Source organism: Centruroides vittatus, unplaced genomic scaffold (genome assembly GCF_030686945.1).
Source record: "Centruroides vittatus isolate TY-2023 unplaced genomic scaffold, ASM3068694v2 contig_272, whole genome shotgun sequence".
Classification (NCBI taxonomy): Eukaryota; Metazoa; Arthropoda; class Arachnida; order Scorpiones; family Buthidae; genus Centruroides; species Centruroides vittatus.
In genome coordinates, this window is record NW_027121732.1 from 467,814 (window position 1) to 495,548 (window position 27,735).

The 27,735-nt window shown below is 32.3% G+C and overlaps 5 protein-coding genes across 6 annotated transcripts in view; all 5 read right to left on the reverse strand.

Moving 5' to 3' along the window:
* Positions 1-1,866: 1,866 nt before the first annotated feature.
* Gabat (4-aminobutyrate aminotransferase) lies at positions 1,867-3,880 on the reverse strand. Its single transcript, XM_067266268.1, has one exon. It carries the CDS (start codon positions 3,776-3,778, stop codon positions 2,297-2,299), a length of 1,482 nt encoding a protein of 493 aa, XP_067122369.1. The 5' UTR covers positions 3,779-3,880; the 3' UTR covers positions 1,867-2,296.
* A 2,063-nt stretch (positions 3,881-5,943) lies between these two features.
* On the reverse strand, positions 5,944-10,978 carry LOC136971801 (uncharacterized). Its single transcript, XM_067266302.1, has 4 exons — positions 10,706-10,978; positions 8,696-8,997; positions 7,215-7,363; positions 5,944-6,113 (listed from the first exon to the last, which is right to left on the reverse strand). Exons 1-4 carry the CDS (start codon positions 10,889-10,891, stop codon positions 5,944-5,946), a joined length of 807 nt encoding a protein of 268 aa, XP_067122403.1. The 5' UTR covers positions 10,892-10,978.
* A 2,141-nt stretch (positions 10,979-13,119) lies between these two features.
* Positions 13,120-14,173, reverse strand: LOC136971778 (chromatin assembly factor 1 subunit A-like). The gene is made up of 4 exons (XM_067266279.1): positions 14,115-14,173; positions 13,824-14,034; positions 13,551-13,746; positions 13,120-13,459 (listed from the first exon to the last, which is right to left on the reverse strand). The coding sequence occupies exons 1-4, from the start codon at positions 14,153-14,155 to the stop codon at positions 13,143-13,145; spliced, it is 765 nt and encodes a 254-aa protein (XP_067122380.1). The 5' UTR covers positions 14,156-14,173; the 3' UTR covers positions 13,120-13,142.
* A 2,314-nt stretch (positions 14,174-16,487) lies between these two features.
* Positions 16,488-19,009, reverse strand: LOC136971791 (serine/threonine-protein kinase Sgk1-like). 2 transcript variants are annotated; one of them, XM_067266293.1, is made up of 11 exons: positions 18,930-19,009; positions 18,798-18,852; positions 18,495-18,656; positions 18,231-18,428; positions 17,845-17,939; positions 17,633-17,769; positions 17,467-17,552; positions 17,315-17,390; positions 17,113-17,244; positions 16,958-17,043; positions 16,488-16,597 (listed from the first exon to the last, which is right to left on the reverse strand). In XM_067266293.1, exons 1-11 carry the CDS (start codon positions 18,986-18,988, stop codon positions 16,517-16,519), a joined length of 1,167 nt encoding a protein of 388 aa, XP_067122394.1. In that variant the 5' UTR covers positions 18,989-19,009; the 3' UTR covers positions 16,488-16,516. The 2 variants fall into 2 exon arrangements, with proteins under 2 accessions (XP_067122394.1, XP_067122395.1); XM_067266294.1 differs by lacking the exon at positions 18,231-18,428.
* Positions 19,010-23,401: 4,392 nt separating this feature from the next.
* The window catches only part of LOC136971803 (uncharacterized), a 63,391-nt gene continuing 59,057 nt past the window's right edge, over positions 23,402-27,735 (reverse strand). Inside the window, exons 27-28 of the mRNA XM_067266303.1 lie at positions 23,781-24,002; positions 23,402-23,681 (exon numbers count right to left, since the gene is read on the reverse strand). Of these exons, the coding sequence (XP_067122404.1) occupies positions 23,530-23,681; positions 23,781-24,002 (374 nt within the window). The 3' untranslated portion in view covers positions 23,402-23,529. The remainder of the gene's footprint in view (positions 23,682-23,780; positions 24,003-27,735) is intronic.

Genomic DNA, 27,735 nt, shown 5'->3' on the forward strand with positions numbered 1-27,735 from the left:
ATTTCAATTATGAAAATTAGATACTTCTTGAAAATTATACATTATACGCTGTCAAAAACAAAGATATAAATAGAAAAACTATTAAAATTTAATAAGAAAAATGTTGGTCAGAATTATGTTTTAACTTTAAAAATATTTGATACATTTTTCATTACAAATTTTATGCTATAAATTTACCTTAAATAGCAGCATAAATAATGTAAAAAGAGGAATGAAAGCTGCACTTCAGTTAAATAATAACTATTATATATATATAATGTGTGTGTTTGTACATATCTTATGATTATTAACAATATTTGAACATATGTTTACATTGATAAAACAGAAGATATGTCAATTTATCAAATTAAACAAATGTCCATCTAATAAAACCATACATAATAAAATAAAATTATAAGTTAACAATTATTGGAATGAATATACAGTATATATTTTATCTTTTAAAATCATAATTTATTATTTATATTGATTATCGATAAAGCATGTAAGTAAAACTTTCTAGAACATTAACTAATAAAAAGTAACTCTGGAATTATGCCTATTATTAAATATTTCGTCTGTAATTCATGACATGAGTTATTTCTTTGATATCACAATTTGTGATAGATAACTTATAGACAAATTGAAAATTTCTCTCTTTCCCCATAAATTTTGTGCAAAAATTGAAATAATGCAACAAAAATATATCTAAATTTCTTTGGCAAAAATTCTCTATTCATACTGTATTAAGAATAATTTATTTATTTACAAAGCCAAGACTACTGGCTTAAAATATACTAATTTTTAGATCAGCTAAAATTCTTGTTCAACTTCAAACTTTAATTATAAGCATAACAATTAGTAAACAGAATTATTATTAATACTGTATTTATATTTAAGGCAGTGATGAATTTCAAATATCTGCATTTAGTGGAATCTTATATCATGGCTTGTATTTTAAAGTTTTCAATTACTAACTTGCAAAAATATGAAATATTATGTAAATGTCTAATGCAGTGATTCTCAACCTTTCTGAGGCTATAGAACACCATTCATATGAAATAAGCCAACAACTACAGGATTATATCGGGCTATTATATTTCGATTATTTTTCAGGTTTGTAGTTGTTGGGTTATGTACGCCATTCATATACATTTTACTATTCAAAGCATTAACATCAATAAGCAATTTCATCTTTATTATTCTTATGAAACAATGAAGCAATAAACTAATAAATATACTCGATTGTATTGAATAAAATAGCAACTATCCATAAATAATGAAATATATTATACACATTGGAATAAATTTGCAAAAAAAACTTTTAAAATAATTTTTTTCATGGAACACTTGGGACAAGTTTGAGGTACACCTGTGTTCCACAGAACGTGGGTTGAAAACCACTGGCATGATGCATGATCTATCATCATTAAGAATTCTTTTAAATGAGATTGAATATTTTAATCATTATCAAGAGACCACCATAATTCGGTTCTTTATGGATTATAATTTCCATCATAAATACTCTGCTGAAGGACTAGAACAGTAAAACACCAATTAATACCCAGCCTACATTATTTACAAAAACTCAGAAGTTCCAGATAGAATTCAACTCTTAATCTCTCATATGACAAATATACATAGTATTTCGAATTGATAATAAATCAAATGTGAAAGTTCTGTTCAGTTACATCTCTTTAATTAAATATCTCAATGATCATTGCAATGCCGTCAAAAAGATCAAGTTACAATATCAGATGCTACAATGATACATCATATATTAAATTTAATACTCTTTTAGAATTGATTTTAATTAAACAAAATAAACCAATACTTATATTTTCATCTATAAAAGTACCAACTTTTTGCATAATGATCATCTTTTAAAAACATTTTTATATATAATATGTATAATTTCATTTGAAAGAATATAGAATATTCTTATATCAATTAATTTATACATGTTTATGCCTAAATGTGATTATCTTAGCATGTATTATTATTTTCAAAACCTTTACAAAGTTTAAGGCTTTTTAAATTAATTATGATTAATATAATAAATTCAACAAAGCATTTGAAATATATAAATATTCAGAATATCTAAAAAATAAAAATGAATGAATTCTAACAGTTAATGTTGAAATCGAGGTATTCGTATATATTAGGTATTTGTACTTATAAAATATTTATGTATATGTCGTATAATATCTATATATTTTGATAAAAAATGTAATTAAACAAAAAAAAGAAATAAAACTTAACTGGATTGTAACAACTTTCTGTGTTTACGAATCTTATCAACAAGAAAATACTTCAATTACTTAATTTCTGCTACCACTTGTTTTAAGCAATCCAATAAAATATCGGCATGGTTATTTTTAAAAATGAGGGCCGTTCGTATTCGTAGTGTTCTGACACCACTACCACCACAATGGATACCTTTCTTATGTAACAGATTTATTACTTTATTTCTGGTTTTGGCATCATTAAAATCTATAGCACAGAATGTTCCTTTTCCTCTTGGATTATGTACAATTGAAGGATGAGAGGAATTAATTTCTTTTAAACCTTTTAATAGATAGGATCCAGTCGTCGCCATACTTTCGACAAGTCTATCCTTTTTCATTACTTTTACAACTTGTTCTAATAATATTAATTTTGAAGGTTCACCAAGCCAGGTATTGAAAACTCTGTATCCTTCATTTGGACGAAAGCTGTCTTTATAAAAATAACCACCCGTAAGCATCTTTTTACTAAATGTTACAATATCGGGTGGGTCCTTTAATTCCCAAAATTCATGAGCCCAAAATTTTCCAGTAGTACCACAGCCAGTTTGTACTTCGTCGCATATAAAAGCTACACCTTTTTCTGCAGCTAACGTACGTAACTTAGTAAAAAAGCCAATAGAAGCATGATTATCTCCTCCTTCAGCCTGAATTGGTTCCACGATTAAACCGGCAACTGGCTTACCTTTTTTCCGGTATGTTTCTATTAAATCTTCCACCTTTTCTAAACACTTTGCATCCTCTTTTCCATTGTAATCGGAATGCTCTTCGAGAGGATATTTGTACTTCGGAAAATCGGCTATCGGCCAGTCAAAAGCAGGTATGTCTAATTTATGTATTGACTTGGAATGAGTGGTCGAAAGAGCGGCGAAAGTACGTCCGTGGAAACCTCCCGCGAAAGAGAGTATACAGAGAGTCGGCGAACCGGGAGTCTTATTCCACAGACAGCTATTAAGATCTTCTTCGCCGGGGGCCCGGCCTCCGCGTTCCCTCTTCATGTACCAAAAACAGGCGGCTTTGAACGCGTTTTCATTCGAGCATGAACCACAGGCCATAGTCTGGACCTCTTTCAATCCTGGTGGCGCGATGTCGAGAAGAGCGGAGCGTAATCTCTCTGCAAAGTCCGAAGGTGGAAGTATACCTAATGCTGGACGATTTGCGAATGCTGTGAAATTTTTTGGATCGCTGACGGCCTCCAAGATAGCAGGATGGTTGTATCCCAGTGGCAAAGATGCTATCTGATTATACACATCTAAGAAGTAATTACCGTCTACGTCACACATATAATTACCTATTGACTTATTATAATCTATGAAAAGCTGCACTGCATCTGTGTTCTGTATGGCACTTAAAGCACCCTTTAATTTCGTGGATTTTGGACCCGGGATATCTTGAGTAACCACAGATGGGCCAGTAGGTTCTTGTATTGTACTGTAAGTTCGAACGATCTTCCCGACATAATAAGCACTCCTCACGTGAAACTTCGCTACGGTACGTAGTACAGACTCCATCATCTACTAACTAATCTAAGTTTACTTACGTTATCGTTATATTACTACTACTGTTATCGCCCTCCCAACTCCATTGGTCCGGATTAAATTGGTTTAGTTATCAAGGTTAACACTAGAGGGATTTAGCAGTGACGTCAATTATGGTTCAATTTTCGAATCGAATTTTTTTTTTCCTCGTAAATTATTTTATTTTTCTACTAAGTTATTTTTAAAACGTATATGTAATCAATCATTAATTTTAATTAAGACATAGAAATTGTAATGAAATTTATAAATATTAAATTAAATTAAACATCTAGCGCACGTGATCGAATGTATACAATTTTATAACAATTTAAACTTATTTCACGAATAATTTATTATATTATTATTTAAACAATTTTTTCAATTATTAATAAAATAACGAATGATTTTTTAAATTAAGTTTTAAATTTAAAAAAAAAAGTCAATTGATTTGGCTTCCATCTCGTCTGCTTATTAATTTTTTTAAATAAATTAATTTAATATTGCATTAAATTTTAATGGCGATAAATTATTAAATATATAAATCGAAAAGAATCAATTATTAAATCATTAAAAATCGCATTAATAATAATAAAATCATAAAGAAATTTAACGGCAATTACTGCCCTCTGTTGACAGTTTAATGGGAATGATTACCCTTAATTTAACTTCCTTTTTAATGCGGTTATTTATATCGTGTGATATAAATTAGCCGAAATGTCTTTCTGTAACTCCCGTTAACTCATTTAAACTTAACACAGAATGTGTATTTTATAATTTAAAAATAAATATTCCAGTTTTACTAGAAAATTAAATTAAATCCAGTCTTATATTTTCACTAAATGTAAGACTAAAAACCACGTGTCTGCATTTTTATGAATGCAGACACGTGGTTTTTAGCATCAGATCAATTTAATAAAATTATTTTGTATTTTTAAAACGAGTGCAAATACTTTATTAGGTCGTTCATTGATTAGTGACGGTTTGTGGTGCAACACTTTGCATTACGTAATGCTAGGTTCTCAACCCTCCCATTACGTCCCGTTTCTGTAAATCCCCATCCCCTTCATCCACATCTGCATTACGTAATTTATTGGCAGCCCCGTATAAATATATCAATCCACGTGTTGAGATAGGTGAAACACACTGCTGGCCGTTAAAATAGCTACACCACGAAGGCAGCATGCAACAAACGCGATATTTGCATGAAAGTTACAACATGCTGGGTGCTCTACCTGTCAATTTAATGGTCTTCCTCCCATTATAATGTATGTGTACAATAAACATGATTCTGCTATTTGCTTTCCTTGTAGTGTAGACTCATATTCCCTCCAAAACCATAAAGATATGAATGAAACCAATAAAAATGGATTTTAATGCAATTTATTAAAGGACATTTTAATTTTTATATAACTTTTATGTTTTTCTTTATATGAATTTTAAAAGATTTGGCCCTTTAACTCAACCTGTACCCATCAGATATGATTAATATACAATGTATATATGGAACAAAGTAAATGGATAGGAGTATGGCAGTGGCGTAGCGAACATAACTGGCACCCAACACTTTATTGGCACCCCTTTTCCCCCTCCAGAAACACATATAGTTTGTCTTGGAGACCATTTGGGCACCCCTCTGCGAGTGGCACCCAGTGCATGATGCACCCCCTTGCTACGCCACTGGGGTATGGATCAATATGAATGACAGAATACATTTGTATCTCTTACATGCTATAGTTACTTTCGACAGTTAAGGTTAAGACAAGTCATTGTAACAATTACCACGGTACCCTCTCCCATTACAAATCATCTTCATATGTTATATATACTGTTCAAAGGACATAACATTTTGGTTTATTTGTCCAAAAAAATCCCTTTTAAGTGGTTATGAAAGTTATATATACTATTTATCTTTTATATAATATGATAAAATAAATTAAAAATTCAAGAAAATTAAATATAAGTGTATATATAAATAATTATTTTTATTGTCAGAATTTTATTTTAAATACAATTAAATATTGGATAATTGTTATTTACATACTTCAATAATTTATTAGGAAGAAATTGAATGATGTTCAAAAATTCATTTTTTGATTAATGATGGAAAAATATAAGTGATTCTAATATTTTATCAAAATTTCATGACAAAATTCTGATTTCTTTTACAGTTTATTTAATAAAGATGAAGCTTCCGAGACCTGGAAAATGGACGGCATCATTCCTCCATCGTTGTACTTGGATGACGTGGTATCATCACTTTGATTAAAATAACATTTTGGATCGAATTTCATACTTTTAATAAGAAAATAAATCGTCAATATAAAAATTCCAGCTAAAATATAAAAATTTTTTTAGCTGCTTTTTTAGCTGCCAAAATTCCAGCTTTTAATTAAAATTCAAAATAAAATTTAGCATTTATAAACTGAGAATAAATGCAAAAGTCATTAATAATTATTAGATATATCTGATGCTTATTAATGAAAAGCTAGATCCATATTGAGTGTATCAACCAGATAATTATATCATAGAGGATGATTTTGAATAAATGGATGACAGGCTGGTTACTAAGTTTTCTAGATTTAAACCTAAATCAGAATGTCTAAAATACTCTAGTAAGCAAATATTCTGATATATACTTAAAGTAAATATAAATGTGAAAGAATTAAAATTAATTATTGAAAATATTAGGGGGGAAAAAATCAAATTTTACTGTATTACATGACCTTGCAAAATATCCAATATGCAAATTCATGTCAGATAGTGATTGTACAATCCAATAGCAGAGAAGAAACAGTTCTATTATTTTGAAACTGTTAGGAATAACGTTATTATACTATGAGGTAAATTTCTATTATTATTATAAAGAATAGAATAACATTTTTACTTTTTTTATTTGTTTTATATTAAATTTTAACAAGTAATTATTTATTATGATATTATCCTAATGCTAGGCTGCAATTTTTAATCGTCCTCTAATTTAAAAAATCAAGTGACTTCCAGTCCGAACCTGAAGTTCATATAGAGTTAATCGGATCTCCAGCCCCTAAGCTTTTTATATCTGGTGTCAATTTTAGTAGTGTCTTGTCACTGTACATCATACTTCTCCTGGTAACTATAAGTCACACCAGCATCTATCTAACTCCATTCTGGAGAAAATTTTGAATTGAAATCACATGACTTCCAGTGTAGACTGGAAGTTTGTATGTAGTTATAATCAGGGTCTCTGTCCCTAATCACTCCATATCTACTCTCAATTTTCATCTATTTATTTCATTCTCAAGATTAACAAAGGACAGGTAAACAGACAACAGTGGGAATGTATAGGACTGCAATTTGAAAACTGCAACCAAATTATAATTAAATGTTACATAATTGAAAATCAAACACAATTAATATAATATAAATTTCATATTTGTATTAAGCAATATCTTACCATTGCCTGGTGTCAGAAGACTTACGTCGACTACAGGACTCAACTGTTTATCGTTTTGTAATGTATATGGATCTTTATCGGGATACAAGCTCATACTAATGACAGCACCATTGCATCGTGTTTCTTCACTGCAATCCCAATTAGTAAATCTACAAAATTAATATGTACTTTATTTTAGGACAAATTCTTTATATCAGTACACTAAATTTAATTTTTAAAATTTAAGTATATTATGTAACAGAAAAAAAACATTAAAAAATTGTATTTGTGATAATTTTTTTAAAGATTTTAAAATATTGTTATTATTTGTTGAATTACAATATAAATTTTCAAAAATTTTTTTCTAAATTTCTTCTTTTGTTCATTTTAATTATTTTATTCACAACTTCATTTATAAATGCTTCAGAATAAGTATTGGAATCAAAATTAAATACATTATTATTTAATTAATATTTGGCTGGTTGTAATATTATTTTCTTGAAATTTATTTAGTGTAATATTTAAATTTAAAGTTATTTTATTACTAGAATATTAATTCTTGGTGGATTTTCATAAAAGACTGTCCATAAATGACATCTACACCAGAAAGGAGAGGATTACAAGTCAGACAAACTGGGACAAGAGGGAGGAAAGGTGTTGAGCTTCAGTGGATGTCCATTTATTTTATTAAATTCTGTACAGTTTATGCATTTTATTATATTTTTTTCAAAATTTATTGTATGTTTCATTTCTACTTATGCTATCTATCATTCATAAAGTGATAAAGGTTTTAAGGGGATTGACTTTTGTTGGACATTGAAAGAGGAGGGGGTTTTGGAAACTTGGACAAACTAGGACAAGAGGAGGGAGGAATAGAAATTTCAAAAAGAAAGCAAACATAATTTATGGACAGTTCCTAAGTTTAGCATAATACATTAGAACTACATCACTGAAACTATGAGATAAATACTTTAATGAAATATATATTCATAAATAAACAATAGCTTTGATAAACCCTATGTTTATATATACTACACTTTACTTTGTCTATGCCCAACATTATTTTTCACCATTTTGCTAACAAAATTGAAACTAAAGATCATATCACTATCATTTTGCTTTATTTGCCTGTTTATATGTAATATTAAATATATTCAATGTAATCTATAAAATGACTATAAACTGAGTGATAGCAAATTCAAAATTTTTAAATTTACATATTCTTTTCAAAGAGAATTGTATTGTAGTTTACTGATTAATACAATGTTCCTGCAAACATTTTTTTCCATTAAATAAAGCATTAAAATATACCTGTGAAAAGATAGAGCCTACTTATTTTTTCTAATGTTTTCAAATTAAAAAATTTATTATTAACTAGTTGCAAAATATAACTGTATTTGTTAATATTTAATTTAATTAGGAATATATTAAGAATTTCAATTAATCTATGATAAATTTTTCTAGTAAAACATATTCTATAATTATAATTTCTTTTTACTTACTTTTCTGTGACTTTCTTTCCAAAACTAACTGAAGATAAAAGACTTCCTGTATTGATATTTGTTCTAAGTTGTAAGGGATTTTGATCAATATATTTGCGATAAAGTACAGAAAATGGTTTGCCTTTTTTACCACTTCCAAATTGCATTTTACTTCCCAAAGGAAGAAAAGCAGCAGAATGTGCCAACAATGCTTCCTGAGCTTTTTTAGCTGCTTGAAGTAATTTCGTATTAGCTTCAGAGGAATTTAAAAAACTTGTTACCATATCATAGGATTGAGTAATAATTGATGTCTCCAAGTATGCCTAGTTAAAATATATAAAACTTAGATTTCTTTTCAAAGAAAAATATGTGAATATATAGCAAACATTACTTTCAATGACTCAAAACTGGATATAAGATGATAAACACTGCACATATAACCCATATCCAGCAAGAAGAAACTACAAGAAAGCAAACATTTTACATACACAAATTAAAAAGCAAACTCTGTTTAATGGGCATCATCAGGCTAACTGACTTTCACAGTTGTTAAAACAAACAGAGTTACTAGGAATAGGTGATTGTTTTCCAAATGTTTAAAGAAAGGTGACATAAGAGGGAGGGGGAGAAAGATTAAACTTCATAGATTGATTTCCATGCAGGGGAGAAAGAGTCTACATATCTAAAGTTGATTGCTGAACTTTTTCTCGTGGCTTTGTAAATTTCTAATTGTTCTAAATATCTAAGCTGTTTTTTGTGGGAGGTGCCTTGTAGGAGGCACAATTAATTGAAATGTACAGTAAATCTGTATCAAATTCAGATAAAGGTTGCCAATGTAGTGTTGACCAGCTCCTTCCATGTTGGAAATCCAATGTTCTTTGTCCTTCTTCAAGATATACAGTGTACTAATTTGTTGAGCCTTACCTTCTCATCTGACACTCAACACAGGAATAAAGAACTCCAAACTATCACACAGTATGCCAGACAACATGGCTACTCTCCAAACACAATCAAAGATCTAGTTTGTCACCTCCATCCTAATAATTGCTCCCATGATACTGTATAAAAAGTTAAAAGAATGGCTACTCTGTACAAGGAAATTGCTAGAAATAATAAGTATTTTTGATTAGTTTTCAGAAGTCCCTCAGTTATATATAACAAAGAACTGTTGTATTTTTAATTGTGTTGGGATTATCACCTGTAAACATTTTATACTGTTTTACATATTTGTGCAGAGTAGTAGCCTACAAAGAAAGGTTGTCTCTGCAGTGAATAGTTGTTTCTGGTGATTGGACATGGCAAGCAGTGAAGATATGTCTACTATCTGTAATGTAATTTTTACTTTATTAAATCCCTCAGTTTTCATCCTCCTCTGTAATGCCCATCCAGATATATCCTGCCAACTTGGTATACATACTATCCTTGTTACAGCTCACAGAACCAACTGTGACTTAGAATACATGGATGCTACAGAATGACCTTTAATCACCTGCCTCAAAGAACATCAGACTTTCATCATGAAAAGGTTGGCCAACACTGTATTAGTAATCTTTGCCTCCGACCCCAACATAGATGTGCATTTTCACTGAGCACACCTTCTACATAGCACCTCACATTAAGAATGGCTTAGATATTTAGAAGATAAAGAAATTTACAAAGCCATGAGAAAAAATGTAGCTATCAACTATAGAGATGCAGACCCCCCCTTCCCTATGTGGAAGTCAATCTATGAAGTTTAATCTTACAACCCTCTCCCCCTCCCTTTCTTTCTCTTACATCACACCTCTTTTAACACATGGACGGCAATCGCCTATTCCTAGTAACTTCTCTGTTTGTTTTAACAACTGCAAAGGTCAGTTAGCCTGACAGTGCCCTTTAAACATAGACAAAAATATTTGTTTTCTTCTAGATTCTTCTTGTTGGATATTGGTTATATGTGCAGTGTTAAAACAAACATTTATTGAATTTACTGATATTTTTTTCTATTTAAAGAAAATTGTAAATAAATTTAAATAAATGATTGATATTTACTTTTAGAGAAGATGCTTTCTCTGTAGATTTTGCTATTGCATTCAGACATTTAGTTTTATAAGCAGTTTCCTTGTGATTACAAAGTGGCAAAACACATGAATGTAAGGCAGAAACTTGGCTAGAAACCTGAGTAACTGTAGGAAATTCTGCAACTGAATTAACTGTATACATCACAATATCACCCATTTATTCTTTTGTAAACTGTGTGTTGTTGTTGAAAGAAAAACATGAAAACAAACATAAAGCTTTTAACGAATTCCCTGAAAAAAAAACAGTTTTAATGATAATAAAAACTACAGTTACAAATAAAACTATTTGTTAAAACTATTAATATTCTTTCATAAAACTATCAAAAGTTCAGCAGTAAAATATTCTTTATTAAAAATCCATTCATACTTTTAAAGCTTTTTAATTGTTATCAGTTTGTTTTTATGAGCAATTAGTATAGTTCTAATTATAGAACTATAGTAAACTTTAATTCTTTTTACCTCTGTGTCCTTATTCTTGTAAATTTCTGTGTATATCCTGTCACAATGTCCACACTTGCCTACTCTATATGGAGTAGTACCAAAACATACACCAGAACAATCTTTTTTACTTATATCTTCATTTTTTCCAGTATTTCCACCTGCAGAAAATATCATCAAAATTAAAATGATTAATATTCTTTTTAATTAAATAAAGTAAAATCAACAACATAACAACAATATTAATTCTGTGAAGATTGATTCGATTAATTCTGATTTTATCCCGAAAAATAATTTTACTAAAAATTTAAATGTAAGCTATTAATTACATGTACAAAAGTTCATGGATCCATTCAACATTGAAGAACTTACTTTAAAATGTTCTGCAAACATTTTCTGATAGTTTATTCACATGATTAATAAGTAGGCTTATATGAATAAATTGATATGCTATAAATACCACTCAAAAGTCCACAGACAATAGAGAGGTTGTGGCCAAAGTTTTCGTCTCTAAAACAGGAATGTCAAACGTCAAGAATGGTGGGTAGAATTTTGGCTCAAACTTCATTTTTTTTTGTGTCTGGGGTTGAAATTATGACATATTCTATTAAAATAAGTATTATTTAAGCATCCATGAATAACATTGTAAAAATAGATGATTTTAATTCAGAAATTATTTAATTATTCAATATTTTTTAAAGTGATGTGAAGTGACCACAGAATTTCTAAGGATGTGTTCACTTGTCTTTATCTTTTTATTTTTGTGCACTAAATGTTTAATTAAAATTTTATTTGTAGACTATTGATGAGGTATTAGTCTTGTTGGATGAATAAGTGATGAAGCCATTTTATCATATCACTAAAGCTATACCTGTGACAAAAGTAAGAATAAATTTAAATGAAATGACAGATACTGAATGCTTGTTTTATTTTTGGTACGTTATTAAAGTAAGAAATAAAAAAGGAATAATACTTATAAAATTTTATAATTTTAACAGATTTTCAAGAGATGATTTGTTTCACCCTCCATCTGTAATTATTTGTAAAAATGGATCACGCTCACTTGGAATTGATGCATTGTGTATTTTTTTACGATGATGATAGTTATCCTAATAGACTTGATGATAATTGTTTTCTTGGAAAGAACAAAAAAAGTAAACTTTCATGATTTGTACATGAAATACTAAATATCATTTACAATAGCCATTCCAAATTGTTATTGAATATCAATGAAATAAAACTAACGAGAGAAAAATTATTTAGCCAAGTAATAACAGAAAAAGGTGCTCCTTTGACAAATTGTTGGGAGTTCGTAGACAGATGGCATGTCCTATTTGTCTACCAAAAAAACATCATTCAGTAGCAATAAACGTACACACTATTTGAAAATTCGGTCAGCAGTTACACCCGATGGTATGATTGCTAATTTATTTGGACCATTAGAAGGAAGACATCACAACAGTGAAATGTTAACAGAATCTTTGTTAGAGTATTTGACTGTGATTCCTTGCTCCAAGAATGGGATCCAATTTGTTTTATACGGAGATTCTGGTTATCCTTTTCGTCGACACCTCACTACACCATTCCGAAGTGGTAGTTTAACCACCGGACAATTAATTAATTCGAGGACAAGTTCGGTAAGAGAGTGTGTGGAATGGGTGTATTTGGGAAAATAATTCAAATATTTGCTTTTCTAGATTTTAAAAATAATTTGAAATCATTTTTTCAGCCTGTCAGTAAACTTTATATACAGAGACTAAAATCGTAATAATATCTGCATATACAGCAAAACATTTATATATTATAAAATATAAACTTTATATAGTTGGTGCATTACTTACAAACTGTCACACTTGCTTATACAGTAGTGCAACAACAGATTATTTTAATTGTTTACCCCCCAAGTTGGATAAATACTTAGAATGTAATCAGTAAATAAATAAAGACTTTTTTTACAATTTTATAAAATCTTAGTCTTTATTCAAAGTTTTCATAAGTAATTCTAACAACAATCTTCTTTCCTCTCCGTCCTGCTTCAGTCTGGTTTCTCTCTCTTTTCTTTCTAGTTCATATCTCGATTCTCTCTCTTTCCTCTCTAAATCAAATTTTTCTTTTTCCAAATCTAATTTTTCTTGTTCCAGTTTCAGTCTTTTCAACTCTACCTGCAGTTGTTCTTTCTTTAAATTCAATTCTTCTTGTCTCAGCCGAAACTGCCGGTCTTGCTTGCTTTGTAAGTACGAGACGAGAAAGTTTTGTTTTCTTTTTCTCGAGAAATTGGTATCTTCGTCTAAAAATAATATATTTTTTAGAAATGTATAATTAGTACACAATTTTTGTAGTAATTATATTATAAAGAATTCTCAAGTTTTCATATTTACCGGACGGAATCTCGGGGGACGACGCTCTTAAAGACGCCACGGATGCATCTCCGATTTGCCGTCTGGGGGCCAGCAGCGTCGGTTTCTCGGTCGTCATCTGGGCCTCGTATTTTAACTCTCTTACTTCTTGTAAAAGTCGATTACGTTCCATAAATTCCTCTTCTGTTCCGGATCTTCGCAAACTGGCTTCATCATTCTGAAAAGAAAACTGTTTTAATAGACTCTATTTAAAATAAGGTAGGTTCTATATCTGGGTTGCAAGATAGCCAATACCTTGTCATAATACTGTAGAAGTAGACTTGTCCTTTCCCGGCATCTTCTACCGTCGACATCGTAGTACGTTTGTAACTTTTCAGATATATTTATCCAAGCAACTTTCGGATTTTCATACGCATAGGGATTTACAGCCACAACTTCCTTCAACAGAAGTATGTCGTGACAGCAGGAGAAACGCATTGGAACTTTCCTACCGTTTCTTACGACGCTAATTAAAGTCAAAAATAATTATTTAGTGTTGTTAAACAACCTATAAATATTTTAAAATAGTTTAAAATGTTTATTTACCTTCGCTGGTAACTCTCGTCCTTGTCAAACGTTTCCGCCATTTTTCAACAATATCCCATGAGTCGTTGTTCGACGTAAACGTGTGGCGCCACCTGTTTCTTTTGTAGTTCAAACGTAAAACGTGTACGTCTATTTGCCGTACGAGTTTAAAGTTTGAACTTCCACCGCAACGTCTCTTTCTCTCTCTTTCTATGTACTGTACAGTACATTACAATAGTATTTTCTGTGCCCTCCCATAAACTGTATATATAATTAATGGATAATCGATAGCATTTTTGTTAATTATAAAGTTTTAAATCCATTATAATTAAAAGAAAATTTAAATCAATGAATAAAATATTCCCTCTATTGAAGCTTTTACTAGAAAGGTTGCGGCCGACGTTTTCAACGCGAAACGTGAACGTTTTCGCGTTGAAAACGTCGGCCGCAACCTCTCTACTAAATAAAATATAGTGCACAATGTACTGTACGTGCAGTATTCGACTCTAGTACTTTTGAATTTAATAACTCAGAGTAGATACATTGAATTTCTTATACAAATAAGGCTCTTTATTTATCAAACTAGTTCGGCTGCTGCAAACTTTATTTAAACATATTAGCGAAGTTGAGATCAAAATTTTAAACCCGAAAACGTACGTGGGACGTTCAGCGCCGCTTTCCTGTAAACCTAGAAGTTTGACAATGGCGTTTGGAATGTCGAGCATGATTCCACTGACTTTCCAAACGCCGTTGTCAATCTTTTAGGCTTACAGGAAAGCGGCGCTGAACGTCCCGTACATGTTTTCGCGTTTAAAACTTCGGCCTCGACCTCACTATTATACTTTTTTAAATTGTATTCTTTTAAGTAGTTTAGAATAGTTCAATCTTTACACATATTAGAACTTAACGCTTCCAGCTAAAGATGAGTTAAAACACTTGAAGTCGTTAAAGTTGAACAATTCAAGTATATTTTATTTAGTAGAAAATTAAAAGATGTAGATATTTGATAAATATAATTTGGAGTTTAGGTTTGAACTATGAAAATAAGCTATAAGTCAAGTTGTAATAATTAAAAACATAAAAAAGAAATAACATAACGTAAAAATTCTAAAAAATTAAAATTACTATAATACAAAAGTTTTGAAATTAAATTCGTTCTAATTCTTTACAAAAAGATGGACAATAATTTCATGAGTTTTGTCTCTTCTATATTAAATTTTCCAAATATTTTAAACAATCTTCAAAAAGTGAACTTTGTCCACAAAATATTGCTTTAATTGCAATTAAAATTTTAGATATATTATTTTATCATTAAATTGCATTGGATTCATACATGTTTACACTTGGATTCCTTTCATACTTTTTAAACTCGAACAGAAACCCCATGTTCTCTCCGCACTTAATATTCCTTTAATTATAAAAAATTTAAGAAGAACCAATGGAGTCAGAACTTTTCACAATCTTCCGTATTGTATTTTCAAAAAACATGCACGAAAATTTCAAATTTTCTATTCTTTTCTGACTTTTAAGAAAACTAAAAAATTAACAATTCTAAAACATTTATAAAAGTGAAATAGAATTCTACCAACGGGTCAAGAAAATCAAACAAGTATAAGAAAACGCTTTATTAAACTTAAAAAAATCGTCATTTCTTAATGTAAACCCATAGACCTCGTGATGACAGTCGACAGAATATGGCGGCGATGACTCGTATGTCGCTACTCTGATATCTACGTACTCTAAAAAACCTTAATCGCAATGTACCAATATCAAAGTCATATATATAAATACAGTAAGTATTTTTTCAGTCGTAATCCCTCATATGTACTGTACTTACACACTTTTACATCGATGAATGAGCTCTTACATACATAATGATTTTACATTAATTTTACGTAAATGAATAAACGATTGAATTTTCTTTCATAATTTCATTGATTAATAAACAACTTTGATTTAATTTGTGGTATCGTCGCCAAAAGACGTTTTTAAAATAAATTACATTTCTTTTTTATACAGGGGAAGCCTCCAATAAAAATTAGTGTATGTCAGTGAAGTTTTGTGTATTTTTTAATGGTCAATATCGACAGAGAGGATAGACAAAATATAATTTGTATTCTTCAAAATACTTTGTCTGTCTAAATTACCGTCGGCCATTTTTAATAACGTATTCTTGTATACTTTATCCTTACTTGTACATATTCAACCATTACAAACACGACATAATTATTTCTAGTACACTTGTACATCGAACATTTATCGAACGCTTAACGAAAAAAATTCAACACACAAACTACAAGAAACAATTGAAGTAAATTAAACTTTATTTACAACGATTCGTTTAAACCACTTAAACATCAAAAAATCAGATAACAAATTCTTTCAAAGAATTGCTTTTGAATATGTTCATTCATCAGTCAAGATTAGACTAATTCTGGCCACGGGACTCCATCAAAATACATGTGTGTACTGATGTCTGTTTCCGAAAAACGATTATTTCGGTCCTAAAATGATCAAGAAGAATAATTAGCTGTAGTAATATTACTCGAGAAATATTTTTACCTCTGAGTAAATGCATTAAAATAACCAGTAATAAGTCAATAGCAAAAAGTTATTTAACATGATTAAATAATCGCAAATACATTCACAACTTATCGTAGAAAATGCGTTAAAAGTGCATAATTAGTGTTAATAAACGAACGCTTCTCTCGTTAACTATAAAAATTTATGAAATTCTCTCATAACACATCGTAAAAAGGCCGATGTAATATTCAATGCTCGAGGCGTAATGATAAGTATTGTAAACAAGGACTACGTCACACGACGAAACTCAATGAGTTAAGTAAAATGAAGTATAAACTTACTCTCTGTAACAAATCCTCGATTATGAGTTTGGCATCCGTCGACAGTAGCAAATCACTCGGATACACCAAGTCCATGTTTTGGGCAACTGAAAAAGCATTTTTATATTTATCATTGTTCTTTTATTGTGGATAAATTCCAAGTTATACTCGCTTACTGTTTATCATGTCGATAAGAGAAAATAGATTGATGTCAGCCTGCATTTTTTCTAAGTAAATGTCCAGTGGGGTCTTTCCGATTAACATTTCGTATAATACGGTCCCAAATGACCACCAATCGCAGTAAGCGTCTAAAAATAATATATTGATTACACGAGTGCAAACAAAATCAGGTTATTAAATTCGAATACAACACCTTACCATATGGCCTTCCCTGAAGAATTTCTGGACATAGATAGAACAAAGTCCCGCAAAATTCGGTCGGGTTTGGTTCGAACTGACAGAAAGAAAATCAGCCAATAAGAATTCTCTAGTTTAACGAAAATTAGGCTATTGCTGTACACACTACTTACTGTGCAGAGACCGAAATCGATTAATTGGGCTCCTTTGGTCTTGTCAAGCATGATGTTACTGGAGCTTATGTCTCTATGAATTATTCCTGTCGAAGAGAGAAACAAACTTTATCACACACTGCCATTAGTTGACGAAATGAATGAATAAATAGATTTATAAAGTTACCTTTATTATGAATAAACATAATGGCCGAAGCCACTTGCGAAGCAATCAATTTGGCTTGGATTTCTCCAAGGCGGCCATTAGTTTCTAAATAATTAGTCAAGTCCGGTCCGTCCACGTAGTCGGAGACGAAACAGAAACTAAAATAGAGAGTTATTAGTCCATACAACCATAATGTATTAGCAATAATTTAAATGGAAAGGGTTCAAATTTACCTCGTATTGGTTTTGAAGCAACCTAACAAAGTAACAACATGGGGATGGCTGGATGAGGATGCCCATGCTTCTTTTTCTCTCTTTATTTCGCGCCTCTGTAAATAAAGAAATTGTTTTTAATATGCACTAAATACAAATGAAGAATATTCTGTAGACATTTGTAATTAGTATTTGTAGAACAACGATTTCCGTTCTCTTCGTGCGACATTAATATCTATAGTTTTGAAAGTGTCAATAAATAATAACATTTTAAATAAGGTGATTTTAAAACGTAAAATAAATATTTCGCGCTCAAATCATAAAATGGTTTATTATTGAATCGGATCAGGAATTTATTTTTCGCCACGAGAAAACGAAGGATATCGGAAATAATGGTAAGAACGTACTTGTTGAAGACAACAGCGCTTCTTCTCTATCGTTTTTATGGCCACTCGTTCATTGGAAGTTTTACATAGAGCCAAATGAACGGTTCCGAAATTGCCTTTTCCAATTTCTCTAAATTCGAAATCCTCGATAACATTTTGATTATATTTTTCGAGTTCAAGATCAGAATTTCTTTTCTTATTATTTCCCAATTCACGTGTCTAGAGTGATGAAGTTTTTCAATTCTATAATTTAATTGAAGGGCGACAGAAAGAACGACGTCTTACCTGAGAATCGGAACTGTCGTGTGACATGCAACAAAAGAATTTACAGAATGCATTTCTGCAGAATTCTGTAAATTTTCCCTTCTTCTTGGGTTTCGTTTCTTGGAATTGCGACTCCTCTTTCTTAAAAGGGTCACACTTCGTTTCAAGAAACTTATCGTCAATCTAAGAAAAGCGAAAAACAAAAACTGTTGTTGTATGTGGCATTATCGGTAGAATATTTATAAAATCATAAAAAATCGTTATTAACTGAATCTTAGTAAGAAATAACTTTGATTTTTGTATAGAGAGAGAGTAATGACTTACATTTATGGGATAATTTTTATCCTGCCGACCATTTGGTTCAGCCTTTTCTTCTCTCCTGTAAAGAAATTTGGTTATTTCGTAATTGATATTAAATAAATCGTAATTATAAATGTAATTAACGACGGAATTTACTTTTTTCTCTTCTCTCTCTCACTCCACATTCGCAAAAACAACTTTCGAACAGAGCGCATAATTTTCTCCAAGCTATTTAAACAATAAAATATTATCAAATGCAGCGTATTGTTAGCAATTGTTGTAGTTCTTTGTTATGAAATCACGTGACTAAATATCTGAAATTCATTTCTAGTATGAAAATGAACTTTTTTGAAGAAATCTTTACGAAATAATATCATTGTTTTCGTATTTTTCTAGCATTGTCATTAATAAAAAGAAGGGATGTCGATTATAATAAACGGCATTGTCTTTAATGTGATTTATTTAAGAAACGAAGTCGTTATTATCATTATTCATTCGAAATATGTGTAGAAATTTACGTTCACGTAGAAAAATCACTACCTATACTCATTTATTAGAACCTACTTTTATTTGTCAATATTAAAAATCAGTAAAAAAATGGATCTCTCAAAAACTGGATTTTTGATACTAAACACAGTCTGATACTTAATGGAATCGAAAATACAGTAGAGCATCGATTATCCGACTCTATTTGGGACTGGGGTTGGTCGGATAACTGAAAAAACGGATAACCGAAAAGTATGAAAAAATACATTATTAGTATAGTGTATTAGGCCTGGTTTAAATACTAGCCTCCCTTTCGTGGTCGAGTCAGTGCTGCCAGTTAAAACATGCAAAAATTTAACAAAAATAATATTAAAGTAGCCAAGACATAACCAAATATTGTAGCGCCACATCACTAGCGGACATTTGAATTTGCCGACTAGAACGCGGTCGGTTAACCGATAAGTCGGATAATCGGTGCTCTACTGTATTTGTTATAATTAAGCGAATAATAATAGCCAAAACCTAATTCGATTTCTCCAATCTGACACAATGTAATTTTTTTCTCTTTTCACCTGACATATTTATAATAATTTGTGTTTTGTGAAGTAATAAGTTGTATTCTTTTAGCTGTTGCTTTGTCTCGGATTTGATGGACGGAGAAAATTTGACCAATTTCTTAAAAGAGAATGGGTCTTTGACAGAGAGTACAGCAAAAGTGTTTGCTGCTCGACTGGTCTTTGAATTATATGTATTCATAGCAACGGCGATTATTTTCTTTAGATTTATTTGCTTAATTATTCTGTAAATGTGTGAAGAATGACAAAATATGTTTTTATTATGAATAGGAATTATACACAGAGAGATGAGTTCTAACAACATTATGTTAGATAAGTGCAGAGACACACAAGTAATTGATTTCGGTTTGTTCACAGTAAGTGTTATATGTATAGGCCTAAATATACATTGAAAGATTTATTGAACTGCAGATTGTTTAATGACCTCTTGACTGTCGTATCTTCTTTAGCAGTACGAACGAAATCCAAAAGGTTTATGTGAAATATTATCATTTATTTGTCCGGAAATTCTCCAGAGGAAGCCTTTAGGCGAAGACTTGTATTTTCAAATTTGCTCGTATCATTTTGTTCGATGTATTAATGAATATATTTATTGCAGATTCCTATTGTTACTGGTGGACTTTCGTCATCGTGTTATTCCATGTGTTGGTTGGAACAACATCTCTGGACATTTATGTGAAAGAAGCCACAATCGTTTGGCCCTTTATCTTAACCTTTACCCATCAGATATGATCAATATACAATATATATATATATGGAACAAAGCAAATGTATAGGGGTATGGATATATATGAATGACAGAATACGTTTGTCTCTTCATAGTGTTACCACCCGTCCGGTTTTCACCCGGACAGTCCGAGAATTGACTCACTGTCCGGGTGAACTATTAATTTTGTCCGGGAATTTCGTAGAAATTGTGAAATTACCTTGAAACAAAGTTCTTGCAAATATTTTTATAAATTTACATTTGAACAGTGAAAGACCTCACACTCACTGAAACTCATCTGCCATTCCGCCATGTTACTCTGTTTACGCCGACGTGTAACGCGCGACCTGCCTCTCGACTTTTTTTTTTTATTATTATTTTTTGCTTGTACGGCCGTACACGTCTTCTATGGATCTCTAGATTATCTGTTATTTCTTTCTTAATTTAGGTTACATACGTTACTCCTACGCAAGTCCCTAGTCCTTAACTGTAACTGATTTAGAACCGGCATGCATGGTGTGGTTATTGTTCGCATTGTAAAATGACATTGCGCATGCGTCAGGAACTTCTGTTCAGACAAATTCGACTGCAGTTCGGGTCAGCAATTTTATAAAGGTGGCAACACTATCTCTTCATGCTATAGTTAAGGTTTCAACAGTTAAGGTTAAGACAAGTCATTGTAACAATTACCATGGTACCCACCCATTAGAAATCATCTTCATGTTATATATACCAGGGGTGGCCAACAAGTCGATCGCGAAGCCAATTTTGGTCGATCGCTCGCGATGTCCTGACTTAATAGCGAGGTTGAGGCCGAAGTTTTAAACGCGAAAACGTGTACGTCGGACGTTCAGTGCCGCTTTTCTGTTAGCCTAGAAGTTTGGCAATGGCATTTGGAAAGTCAGTGGAATTATGCTCGACATTCCAAACGCCATTGTCAAATTTCTAGGCTTACAGGAAAGCGGCACTGAACGTCCGACGTACACGTTTTCGCGTTTAAAACTTCGGCCTCAACCTCGCTAATGTGTTACACTTGTAACTGAACGCAACGCGCAAAAGCAACAATATGCATGTAGTTATGACTGGACTCGTAGAAAACAGCCATTTAGCTTGAATATTTGGTACTGTCATACGGTAACTTCTTTTCTTTAGTATTAACAATATTATTATTATTAATCAATATTATTTATCCACGGTGACAACGTTGAGTTTATTTTTCTTGTTTACAATGTAAGTACCTTTCTTTTATGTTTTAAATTAAATTTTCGCTTTTTTTACCTATCTATATAATCGATAAGTGAGCGTTTTCGGCAACAGACCTCTATATTTTTGGATTTTTGGAAATACGTCAACCGAGAAAAATATCTCAGTATAACCAAATGTAGCGAATATATTTATTCTTGTTTCAGATCTTCATATCTGTGTGAATCGGCATTTTATTACTTAAAGTTAACGAAGACTAAACAACGTTCTGTCCCGACTGATTCCCATACCGAAGACTCGTTATTATTATCTTTGTCAGGATATACACCTAATTATGATTTTTTGGTTAGAGACACGCGAACTCAGTCCTCCCATTAATGTTAAGGTAATAAAATAAATTGTAAATCTGTCTTTATCTGTAGCTAATTTGAATTAATAAATATTGTTAACTCGTTTTGTTTTAATTCCTCTGGACGTGAGTTTTTTGGCCCGTTAAACAATTATGCTGCTTTTTACGTAGGTAGATATACAGAATGTTCTGGTACGAGGTGCACTCCCGCGAGCTATTGATAGATTAGCAAAAAATAAGTCTAAAAATCTTATATCATTCTTGCATGAGAAATTTTCCTAACCCAAAAAAATCGCGAAAGTGAAATCTTGTAATCAAGTTATTAGCCATACTGTGCATTTTTATAACAACTTTTTCATATTTACGAATAGTACCACAACTTATACATTGCAATTGATTAAAAAAAATTAGATTTTTAATAACTTAAAATATAATTTATCTTGAAAACGTGTCCAAAAATCGAATTTTTTAGGTACCGCCTGTACGGAATGAACTCGTAGCTGCAAATATCAAAAGTTGGGTCTGGAAATTTATTTTATATATGAGTCTATATCTCGAAAACTTAATAAGTGATTTAAAAAATAAGCAAAAATATATGTTCAAAACTATTTTTTATCTACCCATAGCTCGCGAGATTGCACTTCGTACTGAAACACAGTGTATAAACATAGTATGTATTTCACACCTCCCCGCCCGACTTAGACTATGCCTAAGACGACAGGTCGATCGCGACACATTTTTAAGATAAAAAGTAGATCTTATGTACACAAAAGTTGGCCACCCGATATATACTGTTCAAAGGACATAACATTTTGGTTTATTTAAAAAAAACCCTTTTTAAGTGGTTATAAAAGTTATCTTTTATATAATATGATAAAATAAATTAAAAATTCAAGAAAATTAAATATAAGTGTATATATAAATAATTATTTTTATTGTCAGAATTTTATTTTAAATACAATTAAATATTGGATAATTGTTATTTACATACTTCAATAATTTATTAGGAAGAAATTGAATGATGTTCAAAAATTCATTTTTGATTAATGATGGAAAAATATAAGTGATTCTAATATTTTATCAAAATTTCATGACAAAATTCTGATTTCTTTTACAGTTTATTTAATAAAGATGAAGCTTCCGAGACCTGGAAAATGGACGGCGTCATTCCTCCATCGTTGTACTTGGATGACGTGGCATCATCGCTGATCAAAATAACATTTTGGATCTAATTTCATATTTTTAATTAATAAGAAAATAAATCGTCAATATAAAATAAAATTTTATTTTTGCCATTGCATATAATTATCTTTTAATTATAAATTTGTTTTTCTTAAAAAAACAATATATAAATTATGATGTATGTACAATTAATGAAAATATTTTTCAACAATTTTCAAATCAATGATGATTCAAAAAAATACACAAAAAAGTGATTTATTTTTCAATCTCCGCATTTAGAACTTCCGTCGATACCCGAATTTCTTTACTCTGTTTCTTGCGAACAAAAAACAATACCACCACACAAATAATGAAAACGGCCATTAATGTTGCCACCACAATTCCTGCAATGGATGCGGTGCTAAGACCTTTAAAAAAAAAAAACACAAAATTTATAAAAGTTTAATATTTAAGCAATTAACAAAACAAAGTCACTTTTGATTTAAAAAAATTAAATGATACTGAACCTTTATTTGTTTCTAACACCACAAAACTACTTAAATGTGAAACCCAGCACTGCATGATGCTGGATTCTGCACCAATTGTCTGAACGCTATCGGAATCCCACTTTTCCTTCTTTTCGTCCCAATAATAACAATAAAAATCGATATCCTTTTTCATTTTATCAGTTTTTAGTGCTAATTTAATTTTGATATCATTTTCAACATCTTCAACCTTAACTTCTTTACCTGCACATTAAATATAATAAAATATTTTAGTAATATATAAAAATTTTAAATAGTAAATGGTAAACAATACATTCCGTAAATAAGCAGTCGTTTCGGAAATAGTGTGTGCCAAAACCCACCTACCAAGTTCAATACTCTATTATGACTGACCAGGTATGTGAATCTTACTCAAAAATCATTCAAATCACCATTTGAAACCTTTCATACAAGGTCTTCCAAGCGAATGCAAACGTCTTGAATAACTCTAATTATATTAATTATTATCCGAGAAGTATATGATGTTCACCAATCAACAGAATAACTGTCTGGCTTTTGTCTCCCATATGCATTCAAACATCTTGCTGTGTTCTACCTCTAGGAAGCACCATTCTGCAGTTTGTAAAGTCAGAATCGCTTATCATTTTGCAACGTGAGTATTCTGTGGTAACTGTAAAACTGCAATGGCTGTGGAAGGAGTGACAACGAATATGCTGTAACGAGTGTAGGAAAAATTTGAGTATCGGTAATTTGAATGCGTACTGTACGACACAAGGTGCACGCTTTGAAAACTTGTAATGGGTAAATGTGAAACTTGTGTAAAGTGTGAAGCGCGATAGGAATACACAGACACGTGGATTCAATTAAAACGAATTTAATTTCGCGATTAATAATATATACAAATAAGTTCTTTTTGGATTCCCTCAGTCCAATTTCTCTTATTGTCCGATTGTAACAATAACCCAAGTAGCTTACCTTCTTGGCAACTACTTGCCCGACAATACTAATAAAACCCGCGCGATTCTTAACTAACTTAAACCTAAAAGGATAGAAAAGTATAAAAGTAGGAAGTGAGAAGAATTGATAGGACAGTGGGGTACCCTTGTTCTCGCTGAACTCCGATGCCGGCTGGTGGTTTATTCTCCGTGTCTCTGGGTTCGTCAACGTTTCAAATATCTCTACTATAATTTCCTTTCGGGGTCTCTGATTCGAAAATCCAGATCCTCACCTCACGGCTCTCCATTCGGCCCTCGTAGAATTCCGTCTCACGAGCTCGCCGTTCTCGTCCGTGCTTCTTCTTGTCCGGCCGGGGAAAAAGTGACCCTTCGTGACCCAGATTTTACTCGTCCTCCACTCGAACTCTTTGTTCCACACGACCCCTTGGTGGGTGGGGAGTGGGAAGCCCGCGTTCCCAGAAGCCAGAACAATGGACAAAGGAAGTTAGAAAGAAGGGTTAAGAAGGAGAGAAAATTATTAAAACTAATTAAATCTAAAATACATGTACAAAAATATGGCGTACAGCCACATACGCCCCCATCGGAAAGGCTCAAAGTCCATGATGGAGTTTGTAGTAGTCTACTCTCCTTTTCCGAAGGTGGTAACGACCCTCGCTTGCGGGAACAGCTTGATGCTCGTCATCCGATTCAAGGGGATTCTCTGGTGATGCATCGTCTTCTTGTCGCCTGATAGATGTCATCGGCTGTCTCCTGTACTGTAATGCAATCTCATCACCTCCATCATCATCAGACATATCCGGGGAATCATTGTTGTTGGGTCGGTAATGGTTTCGACCCTTATATACAGCATATGAATAATATGGTTTCAAACGATCGAAATGCACAATACAATTTTTTTTTCCATCACTACCACCCAACTCTGCGGTTACTGGACCTAAAATTCTCGTAATACGGAAAGGACCCGAATACTTAGGGGAAAATTTCCCGAACTTCCTACTCTGGTGCTTGCGTAACAGCCACACTCTCTCACCAGCACTAAAGTTACGCCCTTTCCTTTTTGTATTGCACCGCTGACATGTCCTACACACCCTCACTACCGATCGGACTATCGATTGTAGGCCCCGTATGTAGTAATGCCTGCCAACAGTATTACAAGACTTCTCTATGCCCAAGTGCCCCCCAAGGCCAGACTCATGGAACGCTCTAACAACCTCCTCACCCATTTTCTGACCTACACATATCCGCTTCCAGTTATAAAGTCCATCTCTTCCTGGTTTAACGTGGACTAACACACCTCCTTCCAACTGGAATTCTGGCTGGACACCCTTTCCGGCAAGACCCTGATGCATGTTCCTTTGAGCTTTCGCAAGACCTAGTTTCATTTTTTTTAAAAAATCGTCCTCCATTTGTGATTCTACTACTCTATGGTGGAAACTGGGACTATGCATAAAAAGATCGGTGTTTTTCAAATCTTCGACCCCCTCCGAAGACAAACCGGGATACTTATCGAGGACGCGAGTCACCTGATTTTCGTCATTAGCTTTTGTAGTTCCTGGGGTTATGGCGGTGTCAATCGGAGTACAACTTAAGCAATCGAAATACATGATCGATGGGCGAGGACTATGGTTCAACACTCTAGCTTCACGGTTTATGAATGTACATCCATCAATTATCAATGACGGGACTAAATTGATAACATCCATCCCCAAAATCCCTTGGTATTCTAGCCTATCCGGGAATTCCATACAACAAAGGGAAGCAGGTATTATCGCATCCTTGTAGCTTATGGATCCCTTTAGGACTTCCTTACATGTGGAGATCGTGCCGTTGATACCTCTGATATGGGTGATCTCACCCCTTCTTGAACTTTGGAAAGACTTAGCTATTTTCGCGTTTCGAGTCAGCGCTATATCAACTAAAGACCTTTCTGCACCAGAGTCAATTAAGAACTTAATCTCTATCCCTGCTACCCTGCCACTTATTAACGGGAGTCCCCTCTCCGAAGGTGAAAATTCGGTCAATTTAAATGTGAGGATGGGAACGCGACACTGACCCTGATCGGGTTCCCGGGCTGGTTTCAATTCCGAACTTTTTCTTTTGGGGCATTTCCGAGCCAAGTGATTTGGGCTATTGCAAATGAAACAAAGTCTGCCGTTAACATTAGGCGACATAGTAGTCTGGGTCGGGTTTTCGGCCATCTTGGAAACTATTTCGAACAGGGTCTTCAACCCTTTTTCTAAACTAGCCAATCGATCCTCATCCTTTAGAGTATTTTTAGGGCTCACTCCAGGACGTGTACATTCAGCACCCACTTCGCTCTGGAAGTTATGACAGACCGTTTTGAGGTCGCTAGGATTACTACATTCCCTTTCTAGCTCTTCCTCCCTTTCAGCGTATTCAAAGGCTTTCTCTAAGGTAGCAGGTTCCCTGCGACACACGTGACTTCTGATACTTATGTCTAATCCCCTGATGAACCTCTCCTTGATAATCTCGTCTCTGAATGTCGCGATATTTGGGTTACTCCGGATAGCCCTAGACATTATGGTTCTAGTCCTAATGATATATTCACTGACTAATTCCTTTCCTCCTTGCCTCAAATTTAATAATTGATCGAGTAAGCCCCTTCCTCTCCCTTCGTGCTTCTGGAAACATTTAATTAGGTCTTGCTCAATTTCCTTAAACGTTGGTGCAGGCGTTTGCTCCAATAAACAAAAGAAAGTGTTTAATGGTTCCCCCTTTAGTTTAGCTTGCAACGCAGCCACCTTAACCTCGTCCCCCCATTGGGCTAACTTAGCCACATTATCAATGGTTCTAAATAGTTGATTTATATTTACCGTGTCGTTAGGCGAATTCGAGAAAGTGGGGATCATCCCTAAGAATCCAGTAACCACGAGTGGTGGGTTCTCACTGTGGCTTTCGGCCACTAAACTCATACTAGGAGTACCTTTGTCCTCCATATACCTTACAACGATGACTGATAATCAGTACAGCTATACAGAGAATTGGATCGACGAGGAGGG

Coding starts and splice junctions, on each gene's coding strand:
- Gabat (XM_067266268.1), bottom strand. CDS start 3,778: ATGATGGAGTCTGTACTACGTACCGTAGCGAAGTTTCACGTGAGGAGT.
- LOC136971801 (XM_067266302.1), bottom strand. CDS start 10,891: ATGGGTGATATTGTGATGTATACAGTTAATTCAGTTGCAGAATTTCCT. Junction 8,998..10,705: donor AGAAAGCATCTTCTCTAAAA/GTAAATATCAAT, acceptor TATTTTAACTAG/GCATACTTGGAGACATCAAT. Junction 7,364..8,695: donor GGAAAGAAAGTCACAGAAAA/GTAAGTAAAAAG, acceptor TTAATTTTGTAG/ATTTACTAATTGGGATTGCA.
- LOC136971778 (XM_067266279.1), bottom strand. CDS start 14,155: ATGGCGGAAACGTTTGACAAGGACGAGAGTTACCAGCGAAG. Junction 14,035..14,114: donor GACGAGAGTTACCAGCGAAG/GTAAATAAACAT, acceptor GACTTTAATTAG/CGTCGTAAGAAACGGTAGGA. Junction 13,747..13,823: donor TTCTACAGTATTATGACAAG/GTATTGGCTATC, acceptor TTTTCTTTTCAG/AATGATGAAGCCAGTTTGCG.
- LOC136971791 (XM_067266293.1), bottom strand. CDS start 18,988: ATGCGCTCTGTTCGAAAGTTGTTTTTGCGAATGTGGAGTGAGAGAGAG. Junction 18,853..18,929: donor GAGAGAGAGAAGAGAAAAAA/GTAAATTCCGTC, acceptor ATTTCTTTACAG/GAGAGAAGAAAAGGCTGAAC. Junction 17,391..17,466: donor TCGATTTCGGTCTCTGCACA/GTAAGTAGTGTG, acceptor TCTTTCTGTCAG/TTCGAACCAAACCCGACCGA.